The sequence below is a fragment of the Cetorhinus maximus genome, chromosome 18 (assembly GCF_964194155.1).
Source record: "Cetorhinus maximus chromosome 18, sCetMax3.hap1.1, whole genome shotgun sequence".
In the NCBI taxonomy this organism is placed as follows: domain Eukaryota; kingdom Metazoa; phylum Chordata; class Chondrichthyes; order Lamniformes; family Cetorhinidae; genus Cetorhinus; species Cetorhinus maximus.
In genome coordinates this window covers 46,160,106-46,182,698 of record NC_135896.1, presented here as the reverse complement: position 1 = coordinate 46,182,698, position 22,593 = coordinate 46,160,106, and the positions used below count along the sequence as shown (strand labels likewise).

The 22,593-nt window shown below is 45.0% G+C and overlaps 1 protein-coding gene across 2 annotated transcripts; it reads left to right on the top strand.

Moving 5' to 3' along the window:
• The first annotated feature begins 4,214 nt into the window (after nucleotides 1–4,214).
• On the top strand, nucleotides 4,215–22,361 carry gnpnat1 (glucosamine-phosphate N-acetyltransferase 1). Of its 2 annotated transcripts, none has more exons than XM_078562606.1 (6): nucleotides 4,215–4,317; nucleotides 12,981–13,158; nucleotides 14,511–14,573; nucleotides 17,330–17,457; nucleotides 18,659–18,720; nucleotides 22,203–22,361. In XM_078562606.1, exons 2-6 carry the CDS (start codon nucleotides 13,005–13,007, stop codon nucleotides 22,348–22,350), a joined length of 555 nt encoding a protein of 184 aa, XP_078418732.1. In that variant the 5' UTR covers nucleotides 4,215–4,317; nucleotides 12,981–13,004; the 3' UTR covers nucleotides 22,351–22,361. The 2 variants fall into 2 exon arrangements, with proteins under 2 accessions (XP_078418732.1, XP_078418733.1); XM_078562607.1 differs by lacking the exon at nucleotides 4,215–4,317 and adding an exon at nucleotides 4,442–4,567.
• Nucleotides 22,362–22,593: the final 232 nt, after the last annotated feature.

Sequence of the window (22,593 nt, the reverse complement as noted above, 5' to 3'; positions counted from 1 at the left end):
AGTCTCCTGCTGCTCTGCCAGGTTCCTGCTGCACTGGCAATCTCCTGCTGCACGGCCAGGCTCCTGCTGCACTGCCAGTCTCCTGCTGCTCTGCCAATCTCCTGCTGCTCTGCCAGTCTCCTGCTGCACTGCCAGTCTCCTGCTGCACTGCCAGTCTCCTGCTGCACTGCCAGTCTCCTACTGCTCTGCCAGTCTCCTGCTGCACTGCCAGTCTCCTACTCTGCCAGTCTCCTGCTGCACTGCCAGGCTCCTGCTGCGTTGCCAATCTCCTGCTGCTCTGCCAGTCTCCTGCTGCACTGCCAGTCTCCTACTCTGCCAGTCTCCTGCTGCACTGCCAGTCTCCTGCTGCTCTGCCAGTCTCCTGCTGCACTGCCAGTCTCCTACTCTGCCAGTCTCCTGCTGCACTGCCAGGCTCCTGCTGCCCTGCCAGGTTCCTGCTGCTCTTCCAGGCTCCTGCTCTGCCAGTCTCCTGCTGCTCTGCCAGTCTCCTGCTGCACTGCCAGTCTCCTGCTGCTCTGCCAATCTCCTGCTGCACTGCCAGTCTCCTGCTGCACTGCCAGTCTCCTACTCTGCCAGTCTCCTGCTGCTCTGCCAGGCTCCTGCTGCTCTGCCAATCTCCTGCTGCACTGCCAGTCTCATGCTGCACTGCCAGTCTCCTACTCTGCCAATCTCCTGCTGCACTGCCAGTCTCCTGCTGCACTGCCAGTCTCCTACTCTGCCAGTCTCCTGCTGCTCTGCCAGGCTCCTGCTGCTCTGCCAATCTCCTGCTGCACTGCCAGTCTCCTGCTGCACTGCCAGTCTCCTACTCTGCCAGTCTCCTGCTGCTCTGCCAGACTCCTGCTGCACTGCCAGGTTCCTGCTGCACTGCCAGTCTCCTACTCTGCCAGTCTCCTGCTGCTCTGCCAGGCTCCTGCTGTGCCAGGCTCCTGCTGCTCTGCCAATCTCCTGCTGCACTGCCAGTCTCCTGCTGCACTGCCAGTCTCCTACTCTGCCAGTCTCCTGCTCTGTCAGGCTCCTGCTGCTCTGCCAGGTGGCTGCTCTGGAAGGTTCTTGCTGCATTGCCAGACTCCTGCTGCCCTGCCAGGTTCCTGCTGCTCTGCCAGTCTCCTGCTGCACTGCCAGTCTCCTACTCTGCCAGTCTCCTGCTCTTCCAGGCTCCTGCAGCTCTGCCAGTCTCCTCCTCTGCCAGGCTCCTGCTCTGCCAGTCTCCTGCTCTGCCAGGCTCCTGCTGCTCTGCCAATCTCCTGCTGCACTGCCAGTCTCCTGCTGCACTGCCAGTCTCCTGCTGCACTGCCAGTCTCCTACTCTGCCAGTCTCCTGCTGCTCTGCCAGGCTCCTGCTGTGCCAGGCTCCTGCTGCTCTGCCAAGCTCCTGCTGCTCTGCCAGTCTCCTGCTGCACTGCCAGTCTCCTACTCTGCCAGGCTCCTGCTGCTCTGCCAGGCTCCTGCTGTGCCAGGCTCCTGCTGCTCTGCCAATCTCCTGCTGCACTGCCAGTCTCCTGCTGCACTGCCAGTCTCCTACTCTGCCAGTCTCCTGCTCTGTCAGGCTCCTGCTGCTCTGCCAGGCGGCTGCTCTGGAAGGTTCTTGCTGCATTGCCAGACTCCTGCTGCCCTGCCAGGTTCCTGCTGCTCTGCCAGTCTCCTGCTGCACTGCCAGTCTCTTACTCTGCCAGTCTCCTGCTCTTCCAGGCTCCTGCAGCTCTGCCAGTCTCCTCCTCTGCCAGGCTCCTGCTCTGCCAGTCTCCTGCTCTGCCAGGCTCCTGCTGCTCTGCCAGTCTCCTGCTGCACTGCCAGTCTCCTGCTGCACTGCCAGTCTCCTACTCTGCCAGTCTCCTGCTGCTCTGTCAGGCTCCTGCTGTGCCAGGCTCCTGCTGCTCTGCCAATCTCCTGCTGCTCTGCCAGTCTCCTGCTGCACTGCCAGTCTCCTGCTGCACTGCCAGTCTCCTACTCTGCCAGTCTCCTGCTGCTCTGTCAGGCTCCTGCTGTGCCAGGCTCCTGCTGCTCTGCCAATCTCCTGCTGCTCTGCAGTCTCCTGCTGCATTGCCAGTCTCCTACTCTGCCAGGCTCCTGCTGCTCTGCCAATCTCCTGCTGCTCTGCCAGTCTCCTGCTGCACTGCCAGTCTCCTGCTCTGTCAGGCTCCTGCTGCTCTGCTAGGCAGCTGCTCTGCCAGGTTCTTGCTGCATTGCCAGGCTCCTGCTGTCCTGCCAGGCTCCGGCTGCTCTGCCAGGCTCCTGCTGTGCCAGGCTCCTGCTGCACTGCCAGGCTCCTGCTCTGCCAGGCTCTTCCTGCTCTACCAGGCTCCTGCTGTACTGCCAATCTGCTACTCTGCCAGTCTCCTGCTGCACTGCCAGTCTCCTGCTCTGTCAGGCTCCTGCTGCTCTGCTAGGCAGCTGCTCTGCCAGGTTCTTGCTGCATTGCCAGGCTCCTGCTGCTCTGCCAGGCTCCTGCTCTGCCAGTTTCCTGCTCTGCCAGGCTCCTGCTGCTCTGCCAGTCTCCTGCTGCACTGCCAGTCTCCTGCTGCTCTGCCAGTCTCCTGCTGCTCTGCCAGTCTCCTGCTGCACTGCCAGTCTCCTGCACTGCCAGTCTCCTGCTCTGCCAGTCTCCTGCTGCTCTGCCAGGCAGCTGTTCTGCCAGGCTCCTGCTGCTCTGCCTGACTCCTACTCTGCCAGTCTCCTGCTGCACTGCCAGTCTTCTGCTCTGTCAGGCTCCTGCTGCTCTGCCAGGCGGCTGCTCTGCCAGGTTCTTGCTGCACTGCCAGTCTCCTGCTGCACTGCCAGTCTCCTGCTGCACTGCCAGTCTCCTACTCTGCCAGTCTCCTGCTGCTCTGTCAGGCTCCTGCTGTGCCAGGCTCCTGCTGCTCTGCCAATCTCCTGCTGCTCTGCCAGTCTCCTGCTGCACTGCCAGTCTCCTACTCTGCCAGGCTCCTGCTGCTCTGCCAGGCTCCTGCTGTGCCAGGCTCCTGCTGCTCTGCCAATCTCCTGCTGCACTGCCGGTCTCCTGCTGCACTGCCAGTCTCCTGCTGCACTGCCAGTCTCCTGCTCTGTCAGGCTCCTGCTGCTCTGCCAGGCGGCTGCTCTGGAAGGTTCTTGCTGCATTGCCAGACTCCTGCTGCCCTGCCAGGTTCCTGCTGCTCTGCCAGTCTCCTGCTGCACTGCCAGTCTCCTACTCTGCCATTCTCCTGCTCTTCCAGGCTCCTGCAGCTCTGCCAGTCTCCTCCTCTGCCAGGCTCCTGCTCTGCCAGTCTCCTGCTCTGCCAGGCTCCTGCTGCTCTGCCAGTCTCCTGCTGCACTGCCAGTCTCCTGCTGCACTGCCAGTCTCCTACTCTGCCAGTCTCCTGCTGCTCTGTCAGGCTCCTGCTGTGCCAGGCTCCTGCTGCTCTGCCAATCTCCTGCTGCTCTGCAGTCTCCTGCTGCACTGCCAGTCTCCTACTCTGCCAGGCTCCTGCTGCTCTGCCAATCTCCTGCTGCTCTGCCAGTCTCCTGCTGCACTGCCAGTCTCCTGCTGCACTGCCAATCTGCTACTCTGCCAGTCTCCTGCTGCACTGCCAGTCTCCTGCTCTGTCAGGCTCCTGCTGCTCTGCTAGGCAGCTGCTCTGCCAGGTTCTTGCTGCATTGCCAGGCTCCTGCTGCCCTGCCAGGCTCCGGCTGCTCTGCCAGGCTCCTGCTGTGCCAGGCTCCTGCTGCACTGCCAGGCTCCTGCTCTGCCAGGCTCTTCCTGCTCTACCAGGCTCCTGCTGTACTGCCAGTCTCCTCCTCTGCCAGGCTCCTGCTGCTCTGCCAGGCTTCTGCTCTGCCAGTCTCCTGCTCTGCCAGGCTCCTGCTGCTCTGCCAGTCTCCTGCTGCACTGCCAGTCTCCTGCTGCTCTGCCAGTCTCCTGCTGCTCTGCCAGTCTCCTGCTGCACTGCCAGTCTCCTGCACTGCCAGTCTCCTGCTCTGCCAGTCTCCTGCTGCTCTGCCAGGCAGCTGTTCTGCCAGGCTCCTGCTGCTCTGCCTGACTCCTACTCTGCCAGTCTCCTGCTGCACTGCCAGTCTCCTGCACTGCCAGGCTCCTGCTGCACTGCCAGTCTCCTGCACTGCCAGGCTCCTGCTGCACTGCCAGTCTCCTGCACTGCCAGGCTCCTGCTGCACTGCCAGTCTCCTGCACTGCCAGTCTCCTGCACTGCCAGGCTCCTGCTGCTCTGCCAGGCTCCTGCTCAGACGTCATCACGTCCCTGCGTGGCCTCTCTTGTGCCACGTCACTGGTGGACGGTTAAACTCCTCCCGTGCGGCTCGAATCCGGAAACTACACCGGCGAAGAGACTGAGATCTTCCCTCTGCGGTGAGTATCGGGCTTCGCCGGCTCTCTGTCTTTTACCCCAGCCTCCTGGCTCCAATGGCCGCTCTCTCGCCGCCTGTCCCGGCCTGGTTTGTGCAAGGCCGCGCCGGTCTGAGCCCCGGGCTAGAGCGGAGCCTCTTGTCAGGGTCCGTGTGGCATCAGGAGCGCTGACAAATGGCCCGTCTCATGGCTTTCAACAGCTAACTTCAACAGGATGGTTAATATTGGAACAAAATCTAACTGATGCCGCAGAGTAAGTGCCTCTCTCACGGTGTGTGAGTTACCAGCCGGCAGTGTCCGGCCTCACGGTGTGTGAGTGACCAGCCGGCAGTGTCCGGACTCACGGTGTGTGAGTGACCAGCCGGCAGTGTCCGGACTCACGGTGTGTGAGTGACCAGCCGGCAGTGTCCGGACTCACGGTGTGTGAGTGACCAGCCGGCAGTGTCCGGACTCACGGTGTGTGAGTGACCAGCCGGCAGTGTCCGGACTCACGGTGTGTGAGTGACCAGCCGGCAGTGTCCGGACTCACGGTGTGTGAGTTACCAGCCGGCAGTGTCCGGACTCACGGTGTGTGAGTGACCAGCCGGCAGTGGCCGGCCTCACGGTGTGTGAGTGACCAGCCGGCAGTGTCCGGCCTCACGGTGTGTGAGTGACCAGCCGGCAGTGTCCGGACTCACGGTGTGTGAGTTACCAGCCGGCAGTGTCTGGACTCACGGTGTGTGAGTGACCAGCCGGCAGTGGCCGGCCTCACGGTGTGTGAGTGACCAGCCGGCAGTGTCCGGACTCACGGTGTGTGAGTGACCAGCCGGCAGTGTCCGGCCTCACGGTGTGAGAGTGACCAGCCAGCAGTGTCCGGACTCACGATGTGAGAGTGACCAGCCGGCAGTGTCCGGCCTCACGGTGTGTGAGTGACCAGCCGGCAGTGTCCGGCCTCACGGTGTGTGAGTGACCAGCCGGCAGTGTCCGGACTCACGATGTGAGAGTGACCAGCCGGCAGTGTCCGGCCTCACGGTGTGTGAGTGACCAGCCGGCAGTGTCCGGACTTACGATGTGAGAGTGACCAGCCGGCAGTGTCCGGACTCACGGTGTGTGAGTGACCAGCCGGCAGTGGCCGGCCTCACGGTGTGTGAGTGACCAGCCGGCAGTGTCCGGCCTCACGGTGTGTGTGACCAGCCGGCAGTGTCCGGACTCACGATGTGAGAGTGACCAGCCGGCAGTGTCCGGACTCACGATGTGAGAGTGACCAGCCGGCAGTGTCCGGCCTCACGGTGTGTGAGTGACCAGCCGGCAGTGTCCGGCCTCACGGTGTGTGAGTGACCAGCCGGCAGTGTCCGGACTCACGGTGTGTGAGTGACCAGCCGGCAGTGCCATCTCTGCATGTGAATCCATCGATAGAAAGTGCCACATCTCAGAGTGTGTTCACGTTTAAGTTAGATCCCAGAAAAGGATTGCAACTCGCTGAGCTTCTTGCAGTATTAGTGGAAAGTTTGTAGGATTTTCTTCTATTAGCTGTTAAGAAATGTAATTATTGTAGGAATGATTTAATTGCTATTTTGTTCAGCTAAAGAAATAGTTGGGATCACGGGTTAGGTTCTGAATATTCTGGTTTGCGTTCCTGGTAAAATATCGGTGAGATTCATATTAATGCTTTAATTTGCAAAATGCCTTGCACACCCACTCATTCATTTTTAATATAGAGATTACTCCCACAGATGGTAATGCTCTTGGTTTGAAAGGTATTTTTGTCGGAGTTTATAGCAACGTGCTATGTTCACACTGAAAAATTAATAGCTCTTGTAATCCAGATCATTGCATGGTTACTTGTAAAAATAATATATATATATATTGCATTATAATATCAGGGTTTTTTGAAACTCTGAAAATTGCAATTTCTTTTGAACTAGTTGTGGCAGGATTTATTTTTTGGCTGGATGAATTGCATGTTGTGCTTTGTGAATTTTGGCTCACTGCTGCTGCAGTATTTATATGTAACACCATTTGTCATCCCATTTCTAGCACATGTTATTGATTTTAATGGGCATTATGCATGGGAATCTATCTCAAACAGGAGTTCAGCATTTTTGCATTTTAAAGTAAATTATCATTAATAAAACCAGAGTTTTCTGTAGTATTATCATACCTAATGTATACTACCTGCACATCCACACTGGCACTCAGCGTAATTGGATTTACAGGGGGGTGACTTGATGGCACCTAGTAAATTGTGATTCATTTTTGCTTGCGTATTTTTAATATCACCTTTTTAAAAAAAGTACTTATCAGTTGGTTAGTAATTAGGTTTCGATAAGGTGCCACATAAAAGGTTGCTACACAAGATAAGAACTCATGCTTTTGGAGGTGATATATCAGCATGGCTAACTAACAGGAGAGAGTCGGGATAAATGGATTAGTTTCAGAATGGCAAATTTTGGAGCGCCACAGGGATCAATGCTGGGGCCTCAACTATTTACAATCTTTATTAATGACTTGGATGAAGAACTAAGTGTATTGTAGCCAAATTTGCTGATGTACAAAGATAGGCAGGACAACAAGTTGTGAGGAGGACACAAAAGTATCTGCAAAGGGATATAGATAGGTTAAATGAGCGGACAAAATTTAGCAGATGGAGTATAATGTGGGAAAATGTGAGTTGTCCACGTTGGGAAGAATAGAAAAGCAGAATATTTAAATGGAGAACGACTAAAGCAGGATCTGGGTGTCCTCATACATGAATCACAAAAGGTAGCAAGCAGGTACAGCAAACGAATAGGCAAATGGAATGTTGGTCTTTATTGCAAGGGGTGTGGAGTACAGAGGTAGGGAAGCTATGCTGAACTGTACAGGGTGTTAGTGAGACTACACCTAGAGTGCATTGAGTTTTAGATCCTTATTTAAGGAAGGATATACTTCATTGGAGGCAGTTCAGAGAAGGTTCACTAGGCTGATTCCTGGGATGAAGGGGTTGTCTTATGAGGAAAGGTTGGGTGGGTTGAACCTACAGTCATTTGAGTTTAGAAGCATGAGAGATAATCTTATTCAAACATAGACGATTCAGAGGGGCTGACAGGATGTTTCTCCTTGTGGGGGAATCTAGAACTAGGGGCAGAATTTTGCTCTTGGTGGGCTTGGCGGTGGGCGGGCAGCTGAACTCCGCCGCCGAAACGGGGCCCGCTGCCATTTTGTGTGGGCGGACCAATTAAGGCCCCCTCAGCGGCCTGCCCAACAGGAAGCGCTATGCGCTTCCTGTGCAGGGGGAGGGAGATTCCCCATCTGCCAAAGTGCGCTCTTTTGCGCTTGCGCGCGAAAGAGCACACTGCTCCCTGAGAACAAGTGCTGTCTCAGGGAGATTACTGACAGGTAAAAAAAACCTCCAAAAATAGAAAAATATTCAAATCATTAACATGTCCCCCTCATGTGACAATGTCACACGAGATGGGACATGTTAATAAGAAACACACAAACTTTATGAAACTCTTTAAAAACGGACATGAAACCTCATCCCGCCAGTGGATGAAGTTTCATGTATAATCAGAAGCCCGCTGGGGCTCCTGGCCTGCCCGCCAGTCTTAAGGTTGGATGGGCAGGTCTTTAATTATCTTAATTACTCTGTCAATGGCCTCAATTTTGGCTCAGTTCATAGCACCCTCGCCTTTGAATCAGAGAGTTGTGGGTTCATGTCCCACTCCCGGAAAACCAAGAACTGTGATTGTACTCGAAAGAAGTTGCAATCTGTGACTGTTGGTAACTCGAAAAGAGTTTCCTGAAAATTTAAAGGGACCTGGATGACATCGGGGGTTCCTTCTGATGTCATCCCGCGTCATTTTCCCGTCGATGAGCGGGCCCTGCCCCCAAATCACTGACGGGAAAATCCTGGCCTAGGGGTCACAGTTTCAAAATAAGGAGACAATGAGGTGGAATTTCTTTTCTCAGGGGGTCATTCATCTTTAGAATTCTCTACCCCAGAGAGCAATGGAGGCTGGGTCGTCGAGTATATTTAAGACTGAGTTAGATAGATCTACAAGAGAGTCCAGGGTTATTTTTGGACAGACAGGAAAGTGGAGTTGAGGCCACAATCAGATCAGCCATGATCTTATTGAGTGGCAGAGCAGGCTTGAAGGACCAAATAGCCTGCTCCTGCTCCCATTTCTTATGTTCTTTGTAATTCAGTGAAGGCTACTAGAGAATGGAAGTGCTGCCGGTCATACATATCAGCTGACATACCAAGGCTTGGAAAGAGGATAAATAAGCCAAAGTTCTAATTCTTGACCAATTTAATGAATGTCTGGTTTGCAGACATTGACATTGGGCTTGCTTTCATTTGTGGAATCAAAGCCTTCAATGAGAGAGAGAGAGAGAGCGAGCGCGCAACAGTGAAGAAAATTGGAAAAGGCAAAAAAAAGTTGAAAATCAATCATTGGTGGCTTTGTGTCACTTTTGTTCATGTGTGTCAGAGTATGAGTTGTGTGTTCTCATTTCCATATCCTTCTACTGGTCCATTTTTCTACTATGTGAAATAGATATCCCTGAAATGGTGACGTTAAGGTCTCAAGCAAATAAGATATTGTATTACATTATAAAACAATTTCCATTGTGTTTATAATTGTAGCTTTATAATTGTAGCTGCTCCTTAGGATGAGCAAAGGGCTGTTTAGAAGCCTATGTGAACCAAATTTTAGAGGGCTTTCTTGTTGGGGAATTAAACATCTTCTCTTTGCACTTGATGTCAGCGTCAAGCACTAACAAAGCAGCTCAAATCTATTCCAAACTATGCAATAATATACCATACCCCTGAAAAGGATATATTTGTAATGTAACGGTGATATTATAAGCCTTTCATGTACTGCAAACTTTAATCATGATCAAACTATGAAGAAAATTGTGAAATAGATTTATTTACTTGGCTCTGGTGTGTGTATCGGTGCTGGTCCCCAGCCTGGATATCTGGGGAGGGTTAGCAGCAGAAAGGACATCCGGCTGTAAAACTACCCACCAAATCAAAAAAAAACCTCATGGTTGATGTGAAGGTGATCAATTAGCATTATGGTGATCCCATGTAACATGGGAAAAGCCAAAAGAGAAATGAGGAAGAGGAAATTTATTTACACGACTCTTGTATTTTGAGTTGTGAAATTATATAATATTGACATAGCCCGGTATACCAGCTGTTGTGTCACTTGGTATTCAAATTTCTATTATGATACGATATCAATTGTGACTAGCTAATAAGTAACCAAAAGGAAGGTGGTATGTTGACACTGCACTAACCAAACAAATTTATTAAACCCTTAAAGGAGAAGCAAAGAGGAGTAATAGGAACATACTTTTTTACAGTAGTTATTAAATTTTGATGGCTCCTCGAATGATATATAAAATAGTTTAAGGCTGAAAACAAAAAGCTAAAAGCTACTGCGGATGCTGGAAATCCAAAACAAAAACAGAATTACCTGGAAAAACTCAGCAAGTCTGGCAGCATCGGCGGAGAAGAAATCAGTTAACGTTTCGAGCCTTCATGGCCCTTCGGCAGAACTGCAGCATAGTTTCAACAAGGGAGAAATATAAATTGGTTTAAGGTGGGTGGGTTGGGGTGGGGGGGGGGGAAAGAGACACATTGAGGGTGTGGTGTGAGCAGATAATCAAAAGATGTCATAGACAAAAGGGTCAAAGAGGTGTTGAAGGTGGTGGTCTTTGTCTGAGAAAAGTGCTAATTAAGAATGGAAAACAGGATATTCAAAGTACAGCTCTAGTGGGGGTGGGGTGGAAAGACTAAAGGTTTTAATTTTAAATTTAAAAATAATGGAAATAGGTGGGGAAAGAAGAATCTATATAAATTATTGAAAAAAAAGCGGGTGGGGGGGGAAAAGAAACGGGGTGGGGATGGGGGGAGGGGGAGTTTAAGATCTAAAGTTGTTGAATTCAATATTCAGCCCAGAGGGCTGTAAAGTGCCTAGTCGGAAGATGAGGTGCTGTTCCTCCAGTTTGCGTTGGGCTTCACTGGAACAATGCAGCAAGCCAAGGACAGACATGTTGGCAAGAGAACAGGGTGGAGTGTTAAAATGGCAAGCGACAGGGAGGTTTGGGTCTTTCTTGCGGACAGACCGCAGGTGTGCTGCCAAAGACTGCTCTGCCAAAGCTTTGATGAAACTAATATTTTTGTGCAGTGACTCTTTTTTTTCTCTTCATTATCTATGTAAACTTTCTGGCCTAACAAATATTCCAATTTGAACAAGTCTGGTTGATAAATAGCTTTAAAAATATGACTGAGGATCACCAGGTTTAAGTAACTGTTAAATTTTATAGAAGTTTCCCAATCAAAAATACATTTGAATAAATCCTGCAAGATATTTTTTGAATCAATTAGTTTGGCTTTTCTGTCACTCTAGGTACAGACAAACTGTATTCACTTAACTGGGTAAAAAATTTGTTTATTTTTAATCCCTTGCATACCATGCAGAATTGAAGAAACCAATACTATGTTAAATATTAAACAAAAAATATTTATTTTTTGTCACTCTGAGCCTGGGTTACAGCACCAATACTCCATGTGCAAGTTGCAAAATGACGCTTTTCATATTACCACCTAGAGTTACAGCAGTGGAATATTTAGATGCCAATCATTAATATTTACATTGCTGTGGAGTTCAACCATTGAGCATTGATACAAATGCAATAGTGGGTGGAAAATGACTACTTTCAATGTGTAAAGAGATACCAATTTGCTATTGTCCTGCCTGACCTACATTTTTAGAAGTTACTTGAAAACAGAAGGCATTGACTTTTTTGTGTTGTGCCCATATTTTTTTCTGAAGTGAATGTGAAGCTCAACATCAAAAATATGGTTTCTGAATAGTATCTAGTATTGCTTGTTTAAAAACCCTGTCAAAGCAAGAGCAGCCTTTGGAGAAACTCTGGAAGAATTGCAAATTGGTTTAGTCTTAATATATGCAGGCTTCTTCCAAAGTGAAGTCCATGTTGTAAACCTTAGAAGTACATTGGCCACGTGTTATTGCTCTAATGTGATACACGGGACAGGGGAGTTTGGTGCTAAAGGCACTATAGAAGTTAGATGCTTCCCACAAGGGTGTAGCAAGTTGATGGAGGGCAGGAGACGGGAAAGAGTTGATCATTTTGCACACCACTAACTGACTTAAAAGAACTGTGAGATTGGCCAGTGTCTGGAGCTGATTAACTTGCCTGTTCTTTTAAGTAGGTAAAAATGTTGTTGGAGGCCCTAAAGGCAGAGAATAAAAATTAAATTAAATGTCAAAGCAAGAGCAGCCTTTGGAGAAACTCTGGAAGAATTGCAAAGTGGTTTATGCAGGCTTCTTCCAAAGTGAAGTCAATGTTAGAAATCTTGGAAAGATTTGAATTTAGTCCAACTCCATGTTTAAATCAGCAACAGAAATTTATAAAATATAACTTTTAAATAGTGAGCTGAGATGCAAATGTTCTAGGTTAGCAAAAGTGAGTAATTAATGTTATTTTTAAAATGCTGCTTTTAAATAAAGTTATGATTCAGAAAAAGCCAAATAATTGGATTAACTAAGCCTTTCCAAGTATTTATGGGTCCTCAGCACAGTACATTAGCACTAGCAATAAGAATTACACCCTGGCACTATGGGAGATTTGGCTGTTTGTAGAAAAATAGCAGAAATGCAGTAGTCATAGCGAGTTGTCTAGTTAGGGGCATAGGCAGGTGACGGAGCCTCTGCTACTTTATTTTAGCAACCTAGAATGCATTCCATCTGGACCAAGTGACATACCAACATTCAGTAATGCTAAACTGTATTTTAGGATGTTTCCTCTACTTATTAATTTAATACCAGAACTTCCCTCTCTTTTCATGTAACCTTCACATCACTTGCTTTCTTTGTGAAGAGAAATGCAAAATACACATTTAATACTTTAGCCATATCCTCGGCTGAATAGACATTTCCCTTTGAGTCCTTAACATGCTTAACTTTTTCGCTGTAACCGCTTACCCCTTTTATGTTTTAAGGTTCAGTTTAATGGTGCCTGCTAATCTTTCCTAGTGACTGTTCTTTGCCTCTCGAGTTATTTTTTTCAGTCCCCACCTGTACGTTCCATAATCTTCCTGGTTATTAACTGAATAATTTGTCAGAAGCCTGCTTTTCCTGTTTTCTTTTAATTTTTATTTATTTCCTTTGCCATCCTGGTTGCATACTCTACATTTCCCCTTCAAAAGGAATATGCTTACGTTGCACCTGAACTGACTCTTCCCTGAATGCCCTCCATTGTTCTGTTACAGCCTTACCCAGTAACTGCCTTTGCCAATCTATATATGCTTATGTCCCTTCTTAAATTGCTGAAATTAACTCTTTCCCAGTTGAGCAATTTTGCCTTTGACATTTTTGGGTCTCTTTACATAATTACTTTTAAACTGTGTTGCTACAGTGCTACAAAATATGATTGACTAGTAATGTGCTCATGTGCAGTAACCATTACTCCTCAAATAAGTTTACTTTGAGAATATAGTAATGTACAATTTCATCTAACTTATAGTAATGTAGAGCAATACCAGCAAAAAAAAAGGTGAACTTAAAACTAAACATATTTCTCTTGACTACTTTTAGGAGTTGTATTAATCTAAGTAAAAATGCATTTTTTGATTAGGGCTTTTAAAGCGTTTTACATTTTTCTTAAAACAGTGTGTAGACTCTGCTCCTCCTGCCATGATTCTTGATGACACACCCTTGTTTGATCCCATCATGTTAAGCGACCTGGACTGGAGCCAGAATATGGTGAAATTCTCTCCTGAAATTTCCCCTTTGAACCCTGGGGATGGACTAGTTATGAGGCCTCTCTGTACTGCTGACTTCAACAGAGGTACTGTTTGAAATGTAATTTGCATGTTACGACCAGATATATGTCAATACTGACTTTCTGTGAAATGTTCAACTTTTAAACAGAGAATTAATAGAAGAAATTAAAATTTAAAACTCCATTTCAGTCTAATTAATTTTTGGAACCACATTGGATAGGAGACATTTGCTTTTTTGTTGAATATATTTATGCAAGTAAACAATTTTCATGTTTTTGTACTTAATTTTTACTTGAATCGTGATACAATGTCTATGTAGTAATCAAAAGAAATTTACAGGCAATTTGTCTCTGCTAACTCCCGGATATTTTGAACTTCCAATTCACATGGTCTTATTAGCTCCTGTTTCAATTCTAATATAGTGTATATAGTTTAGGAACATATGGAGAAGGTTCTGAAGTAGCTATACTAGTGTTTTTATATCTCTAGTACAGTTCCAGTGCAAAGCATGCACTTTCTACTTTTCTTGGATGTTCATTAGGTAAGAAAATTCCAGGGCTATTGTTAGTTTTGTCCTTTATCCATCATTTTTTTGTACTTATTCCCAGCCACCCATTATTCTTTAATTTAGCACTTGTGCGAAATTTTCCACTTTGCAAACAAGTAGTCCTTATGACCTCTTTTAATCTAATACCAAATTATGGGCAGTTTACTGGTTGATCAACTCATTGCTGTTTATGAAATCTTGTTGTGGCCAAAATGCCCTCTCAGATACCCACTTATTTGGAGCTGACCAGGAGACTTTTCTAGGTTTTGTTTTTGATTTGACAACCTGGAACAGTGCTGATACTTTAAACATGTATATTGCTGACCAGTTATTGTTTGAGGATAAGAAGCGCCAGCACCATGAAATCTTATCCAGGCTATCTAAGCTCTTCTACTGAATGCTCCCAACTCTTCTATCTTGACATCTAACCTCATGTTTAGTAGGAGTGTCTTAAATGGAGCTTAATTGCTAATAAACAGCAACAAAGTAGCTTCCTGTTGCAGCATAATTAATTTTTTTTTAAGTGGGGACACGGAAATAAATTAAACCCAGCCAAGCATTTTAAGGATATTGTAGACTCGATGTAAGTCAGATTGGAGAAGATCTTGACTTGGTGTAATAGTGTACGACAAGTGATAGTGAGTGCCACTGGCCTCCACATCCATCCCCACCCCCGGCCTCCCCAATTTTGATTTCTATGGCTTCATTAGGAAAATAAGTCAGGGGAGAAATAAAATTGGCTGACAACATGCTATTACCTGTCTTACATTATCACACCAAGTCAAGATCTACCAGATTATGTCTAAAACTCAATGCAAAAAAAAATTTGACAGTGCTGATGTAACTCATTTAATTCTAATTTTTAAACAGGTCTTTTTAAGGTACTCGCACAGTTAACAAAAGTGGACCAAGTTGCGCCTGAAATATTTTTAGGTAAGTGGACTGGCACCTTCAAAATTATCATGCTTTTTACTTCAAACTAGTGAGGAGCTTTCCTGGCTGTATTGTCAGTGTAGTGATTTTAAGTGCAGTGCAGTGTAAAGCTGTTTGTTTAATTTCAAAATGTGAAGAAACCTCTGGACTTCTTTCTGAAATGGCCCAACCATTAAGTTGAACCAAGCAACTATGACAAAGTATAGGAAGCAACATAAAGACTATAGCAATTCAAGAAGATGCTCACCACCATTTACAGAAGGGCATTCAGGATGGATAATAAATGCAGATCTTGCTAGTGATGTTGACATTGTGAAAGGGTAGAAACAATCTTGATTTCAAAGTTTGCAGATGACACAAAATTTAGAAATACAGCAAATAATGCGGAGAGATGGACACATGGCAGATGAAAGATCATTTCTTGTACTCTCTGCTCTCCTCTCTCAACCCCGCTGTCCTCCACTGCCGCTCTCCACCACTACTGCCCCACTCCCTCCTGTCCCCCCATCCTTTCCTTTGGGGCAGGCTCCACTTAAACTGGGCTGAGATTAATGTCCTAGTGAATTATATGACTGGGCTGCGGATAGGGTTTTAAACGAAACGATGAGAGAAGAAGTCGGGTGAAGGAAAATTTTGAAATCTAAAGAGAAAAGTCAATGACAACAGAGGAGTGTTCAAATTTGGGTGAATGCAAGAAGCATGGAAGGGACAAGGAGTTTAACAGTAATAGTGCATCAGCAAATAAGGTCCATGCAAAGAATGTTAAAAGAATGAATTCAAAGTTTCTTTATTTGAATGCATGAAGCATTTTTAATAAACTAGTGGTTTAGATTGCCACTACAGAGGTAGTTGCAGAGATATTGGATGATTTATGACTTTCCAAAACTCCCTAGATTCTAGAATGATCTCAGACTGAAGTAAGCAAATGTAACACTGCTGTTCAAGAGAGGCGGGAGAGAGAAACAGAGAACTACAGGCTGGTATCAGTCGTCAGGAAAATGCTGGGATCTATTACTAAGAAAGGCTTAATGTGCTTAGAAAATCATTGTATGATCAGACACACATGGTTTTACTGAAGGGAAATTGTAATTGTCAAATTTATTTGAGATTTTTGAGGATGTAACTAGTGGCTAGATAAAGGGGAGTCAATAGATATAGTATACTTGGATTTCCAAAAGGCATTTGGCACGGTGCCCCACAAAAGGTTAATATGCAAGATAAGGGCTCGCAATTGGGGATAATATATTAGCAGTGATGGAAGATTGGTTAATGGACAGGAAGCCGAGAGTAGGCATAAATGGGGAATTTTCAAGTTGCCGGGCTGGAATGAATGGATGGTCGCAAGGACCAGTGTTGGGGCCTCAACTATTTATAATCTATATTAATGACTTGGACAAAGAAACCAAAAATAGTGTATTCAAGTTTGCTGATGATATAAGGTTAGGTGGGAATGTAAGCTGTGAGGAAGATACAAAGAGATTACGTACAGGTTAAGTGAGTGGGCAACAAGGTGGAAGATGGAGTATGATGTGGGCAAATGTGAGATTATTCACTTTGATAGTGAGAATGGAGAAGCAGAATCTTTTTTGAAAAGTATGAAACTTCTAAATGTTGATCAGAGAGACATGGGTATACTCGTAAAAGGAACACAAAGTTAGCTTGCAGCAAGCATTTAGGAAGCAAATAGCATTTGACCTTACTGCAAAAGGATTGGAGTACAAGAATAAGGAAGCCTTGCTATATTTGTTTAGGGTTTTTGTCAGACTGCACCTGGAATACAGAGTTCAGTTTGGTTTCCAAATCTAAGGAAGAGTATATTTGGAAGTGGTATGGCAAAGGTTCAGTTGATTGGTTCCTGGAATGAAAGGGCTTTCCTGTAACTTGAGTCTGAGTTAATTTTGCCTAGACTCTCTGGAGTTTAGAAGAATGAGAGGTGATTTCATTGAAACGTACAAGGTTCTGAAGGGCCAAAAACAGAAAATGCTGGAAAAACTCAGCAGGTCTATCAGCATCTGTGGAGAGAGAAACAGAGTTAACATCTCGAGTCCGTATACGTGGATTGTGGATGCTCCATCATAATCAAGGCTGAGATATAGATTGTTGGTCTCTGAGAATCTAAGGATATGGGGAGTTAGTGGGAAATGGAAGTTGAGGCCCAAGATCAGCCGTGATCACATTGAATGGCAGAGCAGGCTGGAGTGGCCATATGGTCTATTCCTGTTTCTATTTCTTATATTCCCCGCGATCTCCTCCTTCCCCTCTTGCTGCTCAGCTCAGCTCCTGCTGCTCTCCTTCTCTTCATCCTCACCCACCCTCCTTATATACTCCTTCTCACTCACTCCCCATCTGCCCCCTCCTCCTCCTCCTGCCCCTCCCCATGCATTATTTCTCTCTTTCCCCCATCCTCTTCCCCTATCAACCATTTCCCCACCCCATCCACCTCCCCAATTCTTAGTGCTCTATCTTTCCTCTCTATCCGCCTCATAACTGCCTTCGGGGACATATTAGTGGTCTGCCTGAAGCAGGTTGTCTGTATACCATCATACCCGTGGATAATGTTGGAAGCCCCAACTGTGAAAGTAGGAGGGGAAAAAAATTTCAAAATTTCTGTAGTGGATTGACATGTTTTAATGCTCTAGAGCTAATTGCATAAATCCTTTTAGAATAAATAAATAATAATCAAAGGTAAAACAGGGAATATTGTGTTTATCTGTGAAACATTTATTTTTTTATTATCATTTTCTAAAACTTCACAGACAAGTTTGAGCACATGAAGCAAACTGGAGATTATTATGCCATTGTTGTTGAAGACACTCACCTTGGACAGGTCATTGCTACAGCTACCCTAATAATCGAACATAAATTTATACATGCTTGTGCAAAGGTAGGTCTTCAACTGACACTGTGATATAAAAATTTTGTTTCGCTGTGGATTCTGAATTTTCCATTGTCACGACCAGGTGAGAAGGGGTGAACTGGCTTCCCTCTATTCAACTTCCTCGATTGGTTACACCAAAGGTTTAAGTTTCTTTTTCATGAGGATATGCCTTTTCCAAATCAGAATGTATTTAACTAATTAAGCTGTGAGCAATAAGGAGCCAATTAAACAAGGTTTTCTTGAGTCAAAGAAAGAGCAAATTTATTAACCACTAAACCCGAGAAAAATAAAAAAATGACGTCAAACATTTGGCCCTCATGCAGTGATTTTGGCCCCCCCACACATACACATATCAGAAATAAGGGGCGTTAGAATCCAATAAAAAAAGGTAAAATAATATACAGTTAACTGTCCTTTGATTGTCCTTGAGGCATAGATTTTAAACGCTGTGGCCAATTTGGGTTAGCTGGTTTCTTGGATGTAGTCAGATGCAGAAGATGTTGCAATTATTATGAGATCTCAGTTCGCTGGTAGGTTTCTGGTAGAGTTGGCTTCTCTAACCGTGTGATGCACTTATTCCAAAAGGGAGAGAGTGCAGCCTTAAGCCTGCTTCCTCTGCTGAAGTCTTTATTGACATTGCCTGTGTCACTTTCAATCTCTCTAGTGACTGGGCAGCCTTGCCTTGAAATATTTCACCCATTGTGTATTTTTAAGAGGTTTTGGGTGGGTGAGTCTGTGGCAGCCATTTTTTCAATTGCCACTGCATTTTTTAATGTCTCTTCCTTAGATGATGGGTGTCTAGATTATAGGAAATCTCCCTCTCTTCACACTCTCCTGAGGGTGATTTATTTGTTTCTCACCTTCACCTTGGAATGTGGCCTTGAATTTTTAAGCACTTTGCTTTGTCTCAGTTCAGATTACAAAATTTCCAGTCAGTTGAAAAAAGATATTTTCAATAATAAAGGGTCATAGCCTCGTGACACCATTCGGTTCTGGAACTTATAGCTGTTGATAAAGCAATTGTGTTTAACCTGTTCGACTTGCCTAATAGGATATTATAAATTTGGGAATGGGAATGAGACTGTGCATGGAGCATCTATTGTTGGAGGAAATTTTTATCGTTGTTTAGAATGATTAATTTGCCTATATTTAACCATTAAAATGTTACATTAAATGAAGCCATGTTACTCTTTTTTTTCAAATTTAGCGAGGGAGAATAGAAGAGGTTGTCGTAAGTGATGAATGCAGAGGAAAACAACTTGGGAAACTGTAAGTCTGAGTGTTTTAAAATCTTACTAATGTATGTATTTTGGTATTGGAAGTGAGCTTGGATGAGTCTATCTAGGTGTCAATAATCTTCATCTTTAGGATTCCTTCTAATATTTTGTTCACAAGAGCCTCCTGTACCCTAATATATATATCTTCTGTACCTTGCTTTACTTTTTTTGTTTCTATGTTTAGCACTATCCTCTGACTTTAGTTTACATTCTCCCCAATGCCTGTCATATTAATTCCACAAATGCTTTGGTATGAATCCAATTCCAGGGAAGGCCCTTGTCTATACAGCATTCCCCATACTTGAATGCGAAAGCCTCCTTTCTACATTGTCCCAAAGCTACATGTTGATGTGCATAATCCTTTCTTCCCTAGCCAGACCAGTATGTAACATCAGGCGTAATAGTGAGATACCACCCTTGTAGCTTTCTACAATCTTCAATCTAGAATCTAAGTACTGAACCTAACCTTTAAAGGCCATTGTTACGCTCTCTCTTATGGCATTGGTTCTTAAATGAGCCATGATTTCTAGCTGCTCTTCCCTTCCCCAAAGATTTTCCACTCTCAATATTATGTCCCTTGTCCTGGCACTAAAGTCATAGCACACCATTTGAGACTGTCCAGTTGCAACCAGAACCAAAGGTCTGTCTTTATCCCCCTAATTGTGGAAACCCTTCATAACTGCTGTGAGTCAGTTTTTCTGATTGTTAATTGGAAAAAAAACAGCACCAGTTATGTACTACACATGTTACACTCCTTCCACTATGCTGCTGCCTCTTCTTCAATTCATAAGTATGACGCACTCCATTCCTATTGAACAAATGATCACTTCTGCCTTCTTCACAGATGGTCACTAATTCCTTGGCTTTCTTATTTCCCTGCAAGTTAACCACTTCTGGAAAGTAATGCTCCACAGACCTTTTGCTTCATATTCTGGTGCTCATAAGGTGCAGTAGCACCTTATGACTCTTGTTGGTTATCTGATAATTCCAGCAAGCTCCACATATATACTGCACATGTGCTGGCGTAGCATCTCCTGTTATCATTTGCATACATCTCAGCAATTGCACTAATATTGAAGCCCATATTGATGTCATATGAATGGAAAGAAATGAGGGAAAAGGAAATAGTTCATTGTTTCAGCTGAGCAAATTCAATTAATGAGTCAAATATTCAGAAATACAACAAAATGTAACATTTATTCAGATTAAAATTTACGAGAAGGTTAAATGCTTATTTCATGAATGGGGGCTTTAGGTTGAGAGCGAGATTGCGGGGAGGAGGTGATCTGGTGAGGCAACCTGGAAATTGGCAGGGCATGAAATCTATTGTTGGGAGTGTCAGTGGAGGGGAGAGGAGGCTGGAGGCTAATCACAAGTTTTCTTGAGGCACTGGGGAAAACACACTCTCTTCTCCTTCTGACCCACAAACTGTGGTAGAAAAGCACTAACCTGCTCAACTTGGCTTTCATCGTCACTATTCATCTTTTTTATTCGTTCATGGGATATGAGCAAGGCCAGTATTTGCTGCCAATCCCTAATAGCCAACTTTCCTGAGGTCTCGAAAAATGAGACGTGACCTGTAGATGTTACATGTAAAAGTTGGTTAAAATCTGAGACATGCAGTATCATTAACATATTTAAATTACTGGCCCACCTCTCTAGAGCAGGTAACCCACCCGCCTCCCGATCCCCAACCTGGTTAAACTGGAAGTAGGAACCACCTGTACTAGGAGTTTAAAAACTGCTCTCCCCAGCCCTTCTCCTTTGTAAGAGCATCAAGCATGAACCAAGTTGTTGAGCACAGTACTCCAGACTAGCATAAATTTTCCTTGCGACTGGAAATCCTCAGTTTTCTCTTTTTCCTATAATCTATAGGTATCTAAAACCCAAACTTCCTGATGTAACTTGTCTTTCCTTTTAATCTTTTCATACTTCAGAGGTACCATGTAGTACATGAGCTACCCCTTCACCTTGGTTTCTCAATTTAAAATATTATAATTTTATAAATAGCTAAGAACAATGATGGTGAAAAGCACGGGTGATTGTTCTCCACCTCTGGCTTGGGATTTTCGATCCTTGATCATGCCCACCATGGGTGTAGTAAGTTTATTGGATTTCTAGCATTTGATGGAAATTTTCTGGTGACAGAATAATAATACTTGTGGTGACTACCATTGACTTGTTGGATGCAATTCAGTCTGAGAATTTTAAAGAAGCAAAGTCAGCATCGTTTCCCAAGGCTTGCTTGATTTATCTGAGGTGGTCAGATTCTCTTCTCAAGTCTTATTTTCCCCAACGTGATGTACATGCCCCTCCAAGCCCATCTGATTTCTTGCCTTTCTCAGCAGATTATTTGACAGTGGGGATGGATGGGAAGGCTTTAATGGTGTGCTTAAATTTCACTATGCCAGGTGAGGGCAGATTTGAAGGACTGGCTGGTCTTTTCCCGTTCTTTTCTCATGTGTTCATAAGTTCTAACAGAAGGTAGGTTTGCATCCCATGGATTATTTTGTTTTATTGCATTAAATCCCACTTGAGGACTTGAGCACAAAAATCCAGGCTGACATTCCAATTATCTGGTCATTATCATTAGTGATGTGGAAGGCAGTTGTGTGTAAATTGTGTGTTTCCAACAATATTGACTACACTTCAAAAACATTTCGTTGGCAGTAAATGCTTTGAGACATTGTGGTCATGAATGTCGCTCTATAAATGGAAGACTTTTTTTTCTATCATGGTGCCAATAATGTGGCACAAGTGGTGCATCACCAGCACTGTGCATACATGAGCATATTCATGAAGCAGCAGTGCCATTGGGGCTGCATTAATGGATCTCTGCAGTGAGTGAAGGGTTACTGGCTGCTTGCTTTGCATACTGGGTGTTTTTACCAATGGGGTAGGTATTTTTACTTGGGGCACTTGGAAGTTTTTATTTTTGACTCCTATTGATAGATTCCTTCAGTGCACATTGGAATGAGCACTGTTTGGCTGGAATGTTGGTCAGGTGCTCTGGCCATATTTTAGTGTTTAATTAAGCCCCAACCTTATGCTAATGAGCCAAATGCACAATTTGTGAACAGGGTTCCACTCTACTTTCCACTCCAACCTTATGACATCTTTTTCTCAAAAGACTAGTTTCTCATTACATTCCTCTCTCATATCATCCTTTTTGTGTATGACTTTGTTTTGAATGGAGAAATCTTATTCCTGTTAAGCAACCTCCAACTTTATGGTATAATTTCTAACAAAAGCATTAGATATTACTGTGCTTTAATAGCAAAAGTGACTTTTCATTGCTTAGTTAATCCTAAACATTTGCATTACATTATGTTTTCTGTAATATTATGGTTACATGTTCCACTGATCTACCTTAATATTGCCAGAGGGAATCAGTGTAAAAATATTACCTCTGTATACAAGTGAAAATAAACGACATTACTAAACTGTAGCTATATTTTTCTGTCCTATTGACAGGTTAGTTGCAGCCCTCACACTTCTCAGCAAGAAACTCAACTGTTACAAAATTACATTAGAGTGCCTACCAAAGAATGAAGCCTTCTATCAAAAATTTGGATATAAAACTACAGAAGAACTGTACATGCAGTGCAGATTTTTTGACTGAAATTTGCTAAATTAGTTGCTTATTTTTATTTCTAAAAAGATGTTGGAGATCTGGTTATAAACTGCTATCCTGACCTATTACTGCAAGGTTACATATAATATATTCTGGTATGAATGGCGATTTTTTTCTGCCTTTCTTATCCTTTCTTAGTGGTAATGAGACGTAGTTGAAATTTGAGTGTTTTATTCTCAGACTGAGCAGTCTTGTGGGTGATGGGAAAACCACAGCATAGTTCACTTGGAG

Bases quoted from the DNA above. Each gene is read 5' to 3' on its own strand.
- gnpnat1 (XM_078562606.1), top strand. From the start codon at position 13,005: ATGATTCTTGATGACACACCCTTGTTTGATCCCATCATGTTAAGCGAC. The intron at 17,458-18,658 runs GTAGGTCTTCAA...TTTCAAATTTAG, and splicing joins TTATACATGCTTGTGCAAAG to CGAGGGAGAATAGAAGAGGT. The intron at 18,721-22,202 runs GTAAGTCTGAGT...TCCTATTGACAG, and splicing joins GGAAAACAACTTGGGAAACT to GTTAGTTGCAGCCCTCACAC.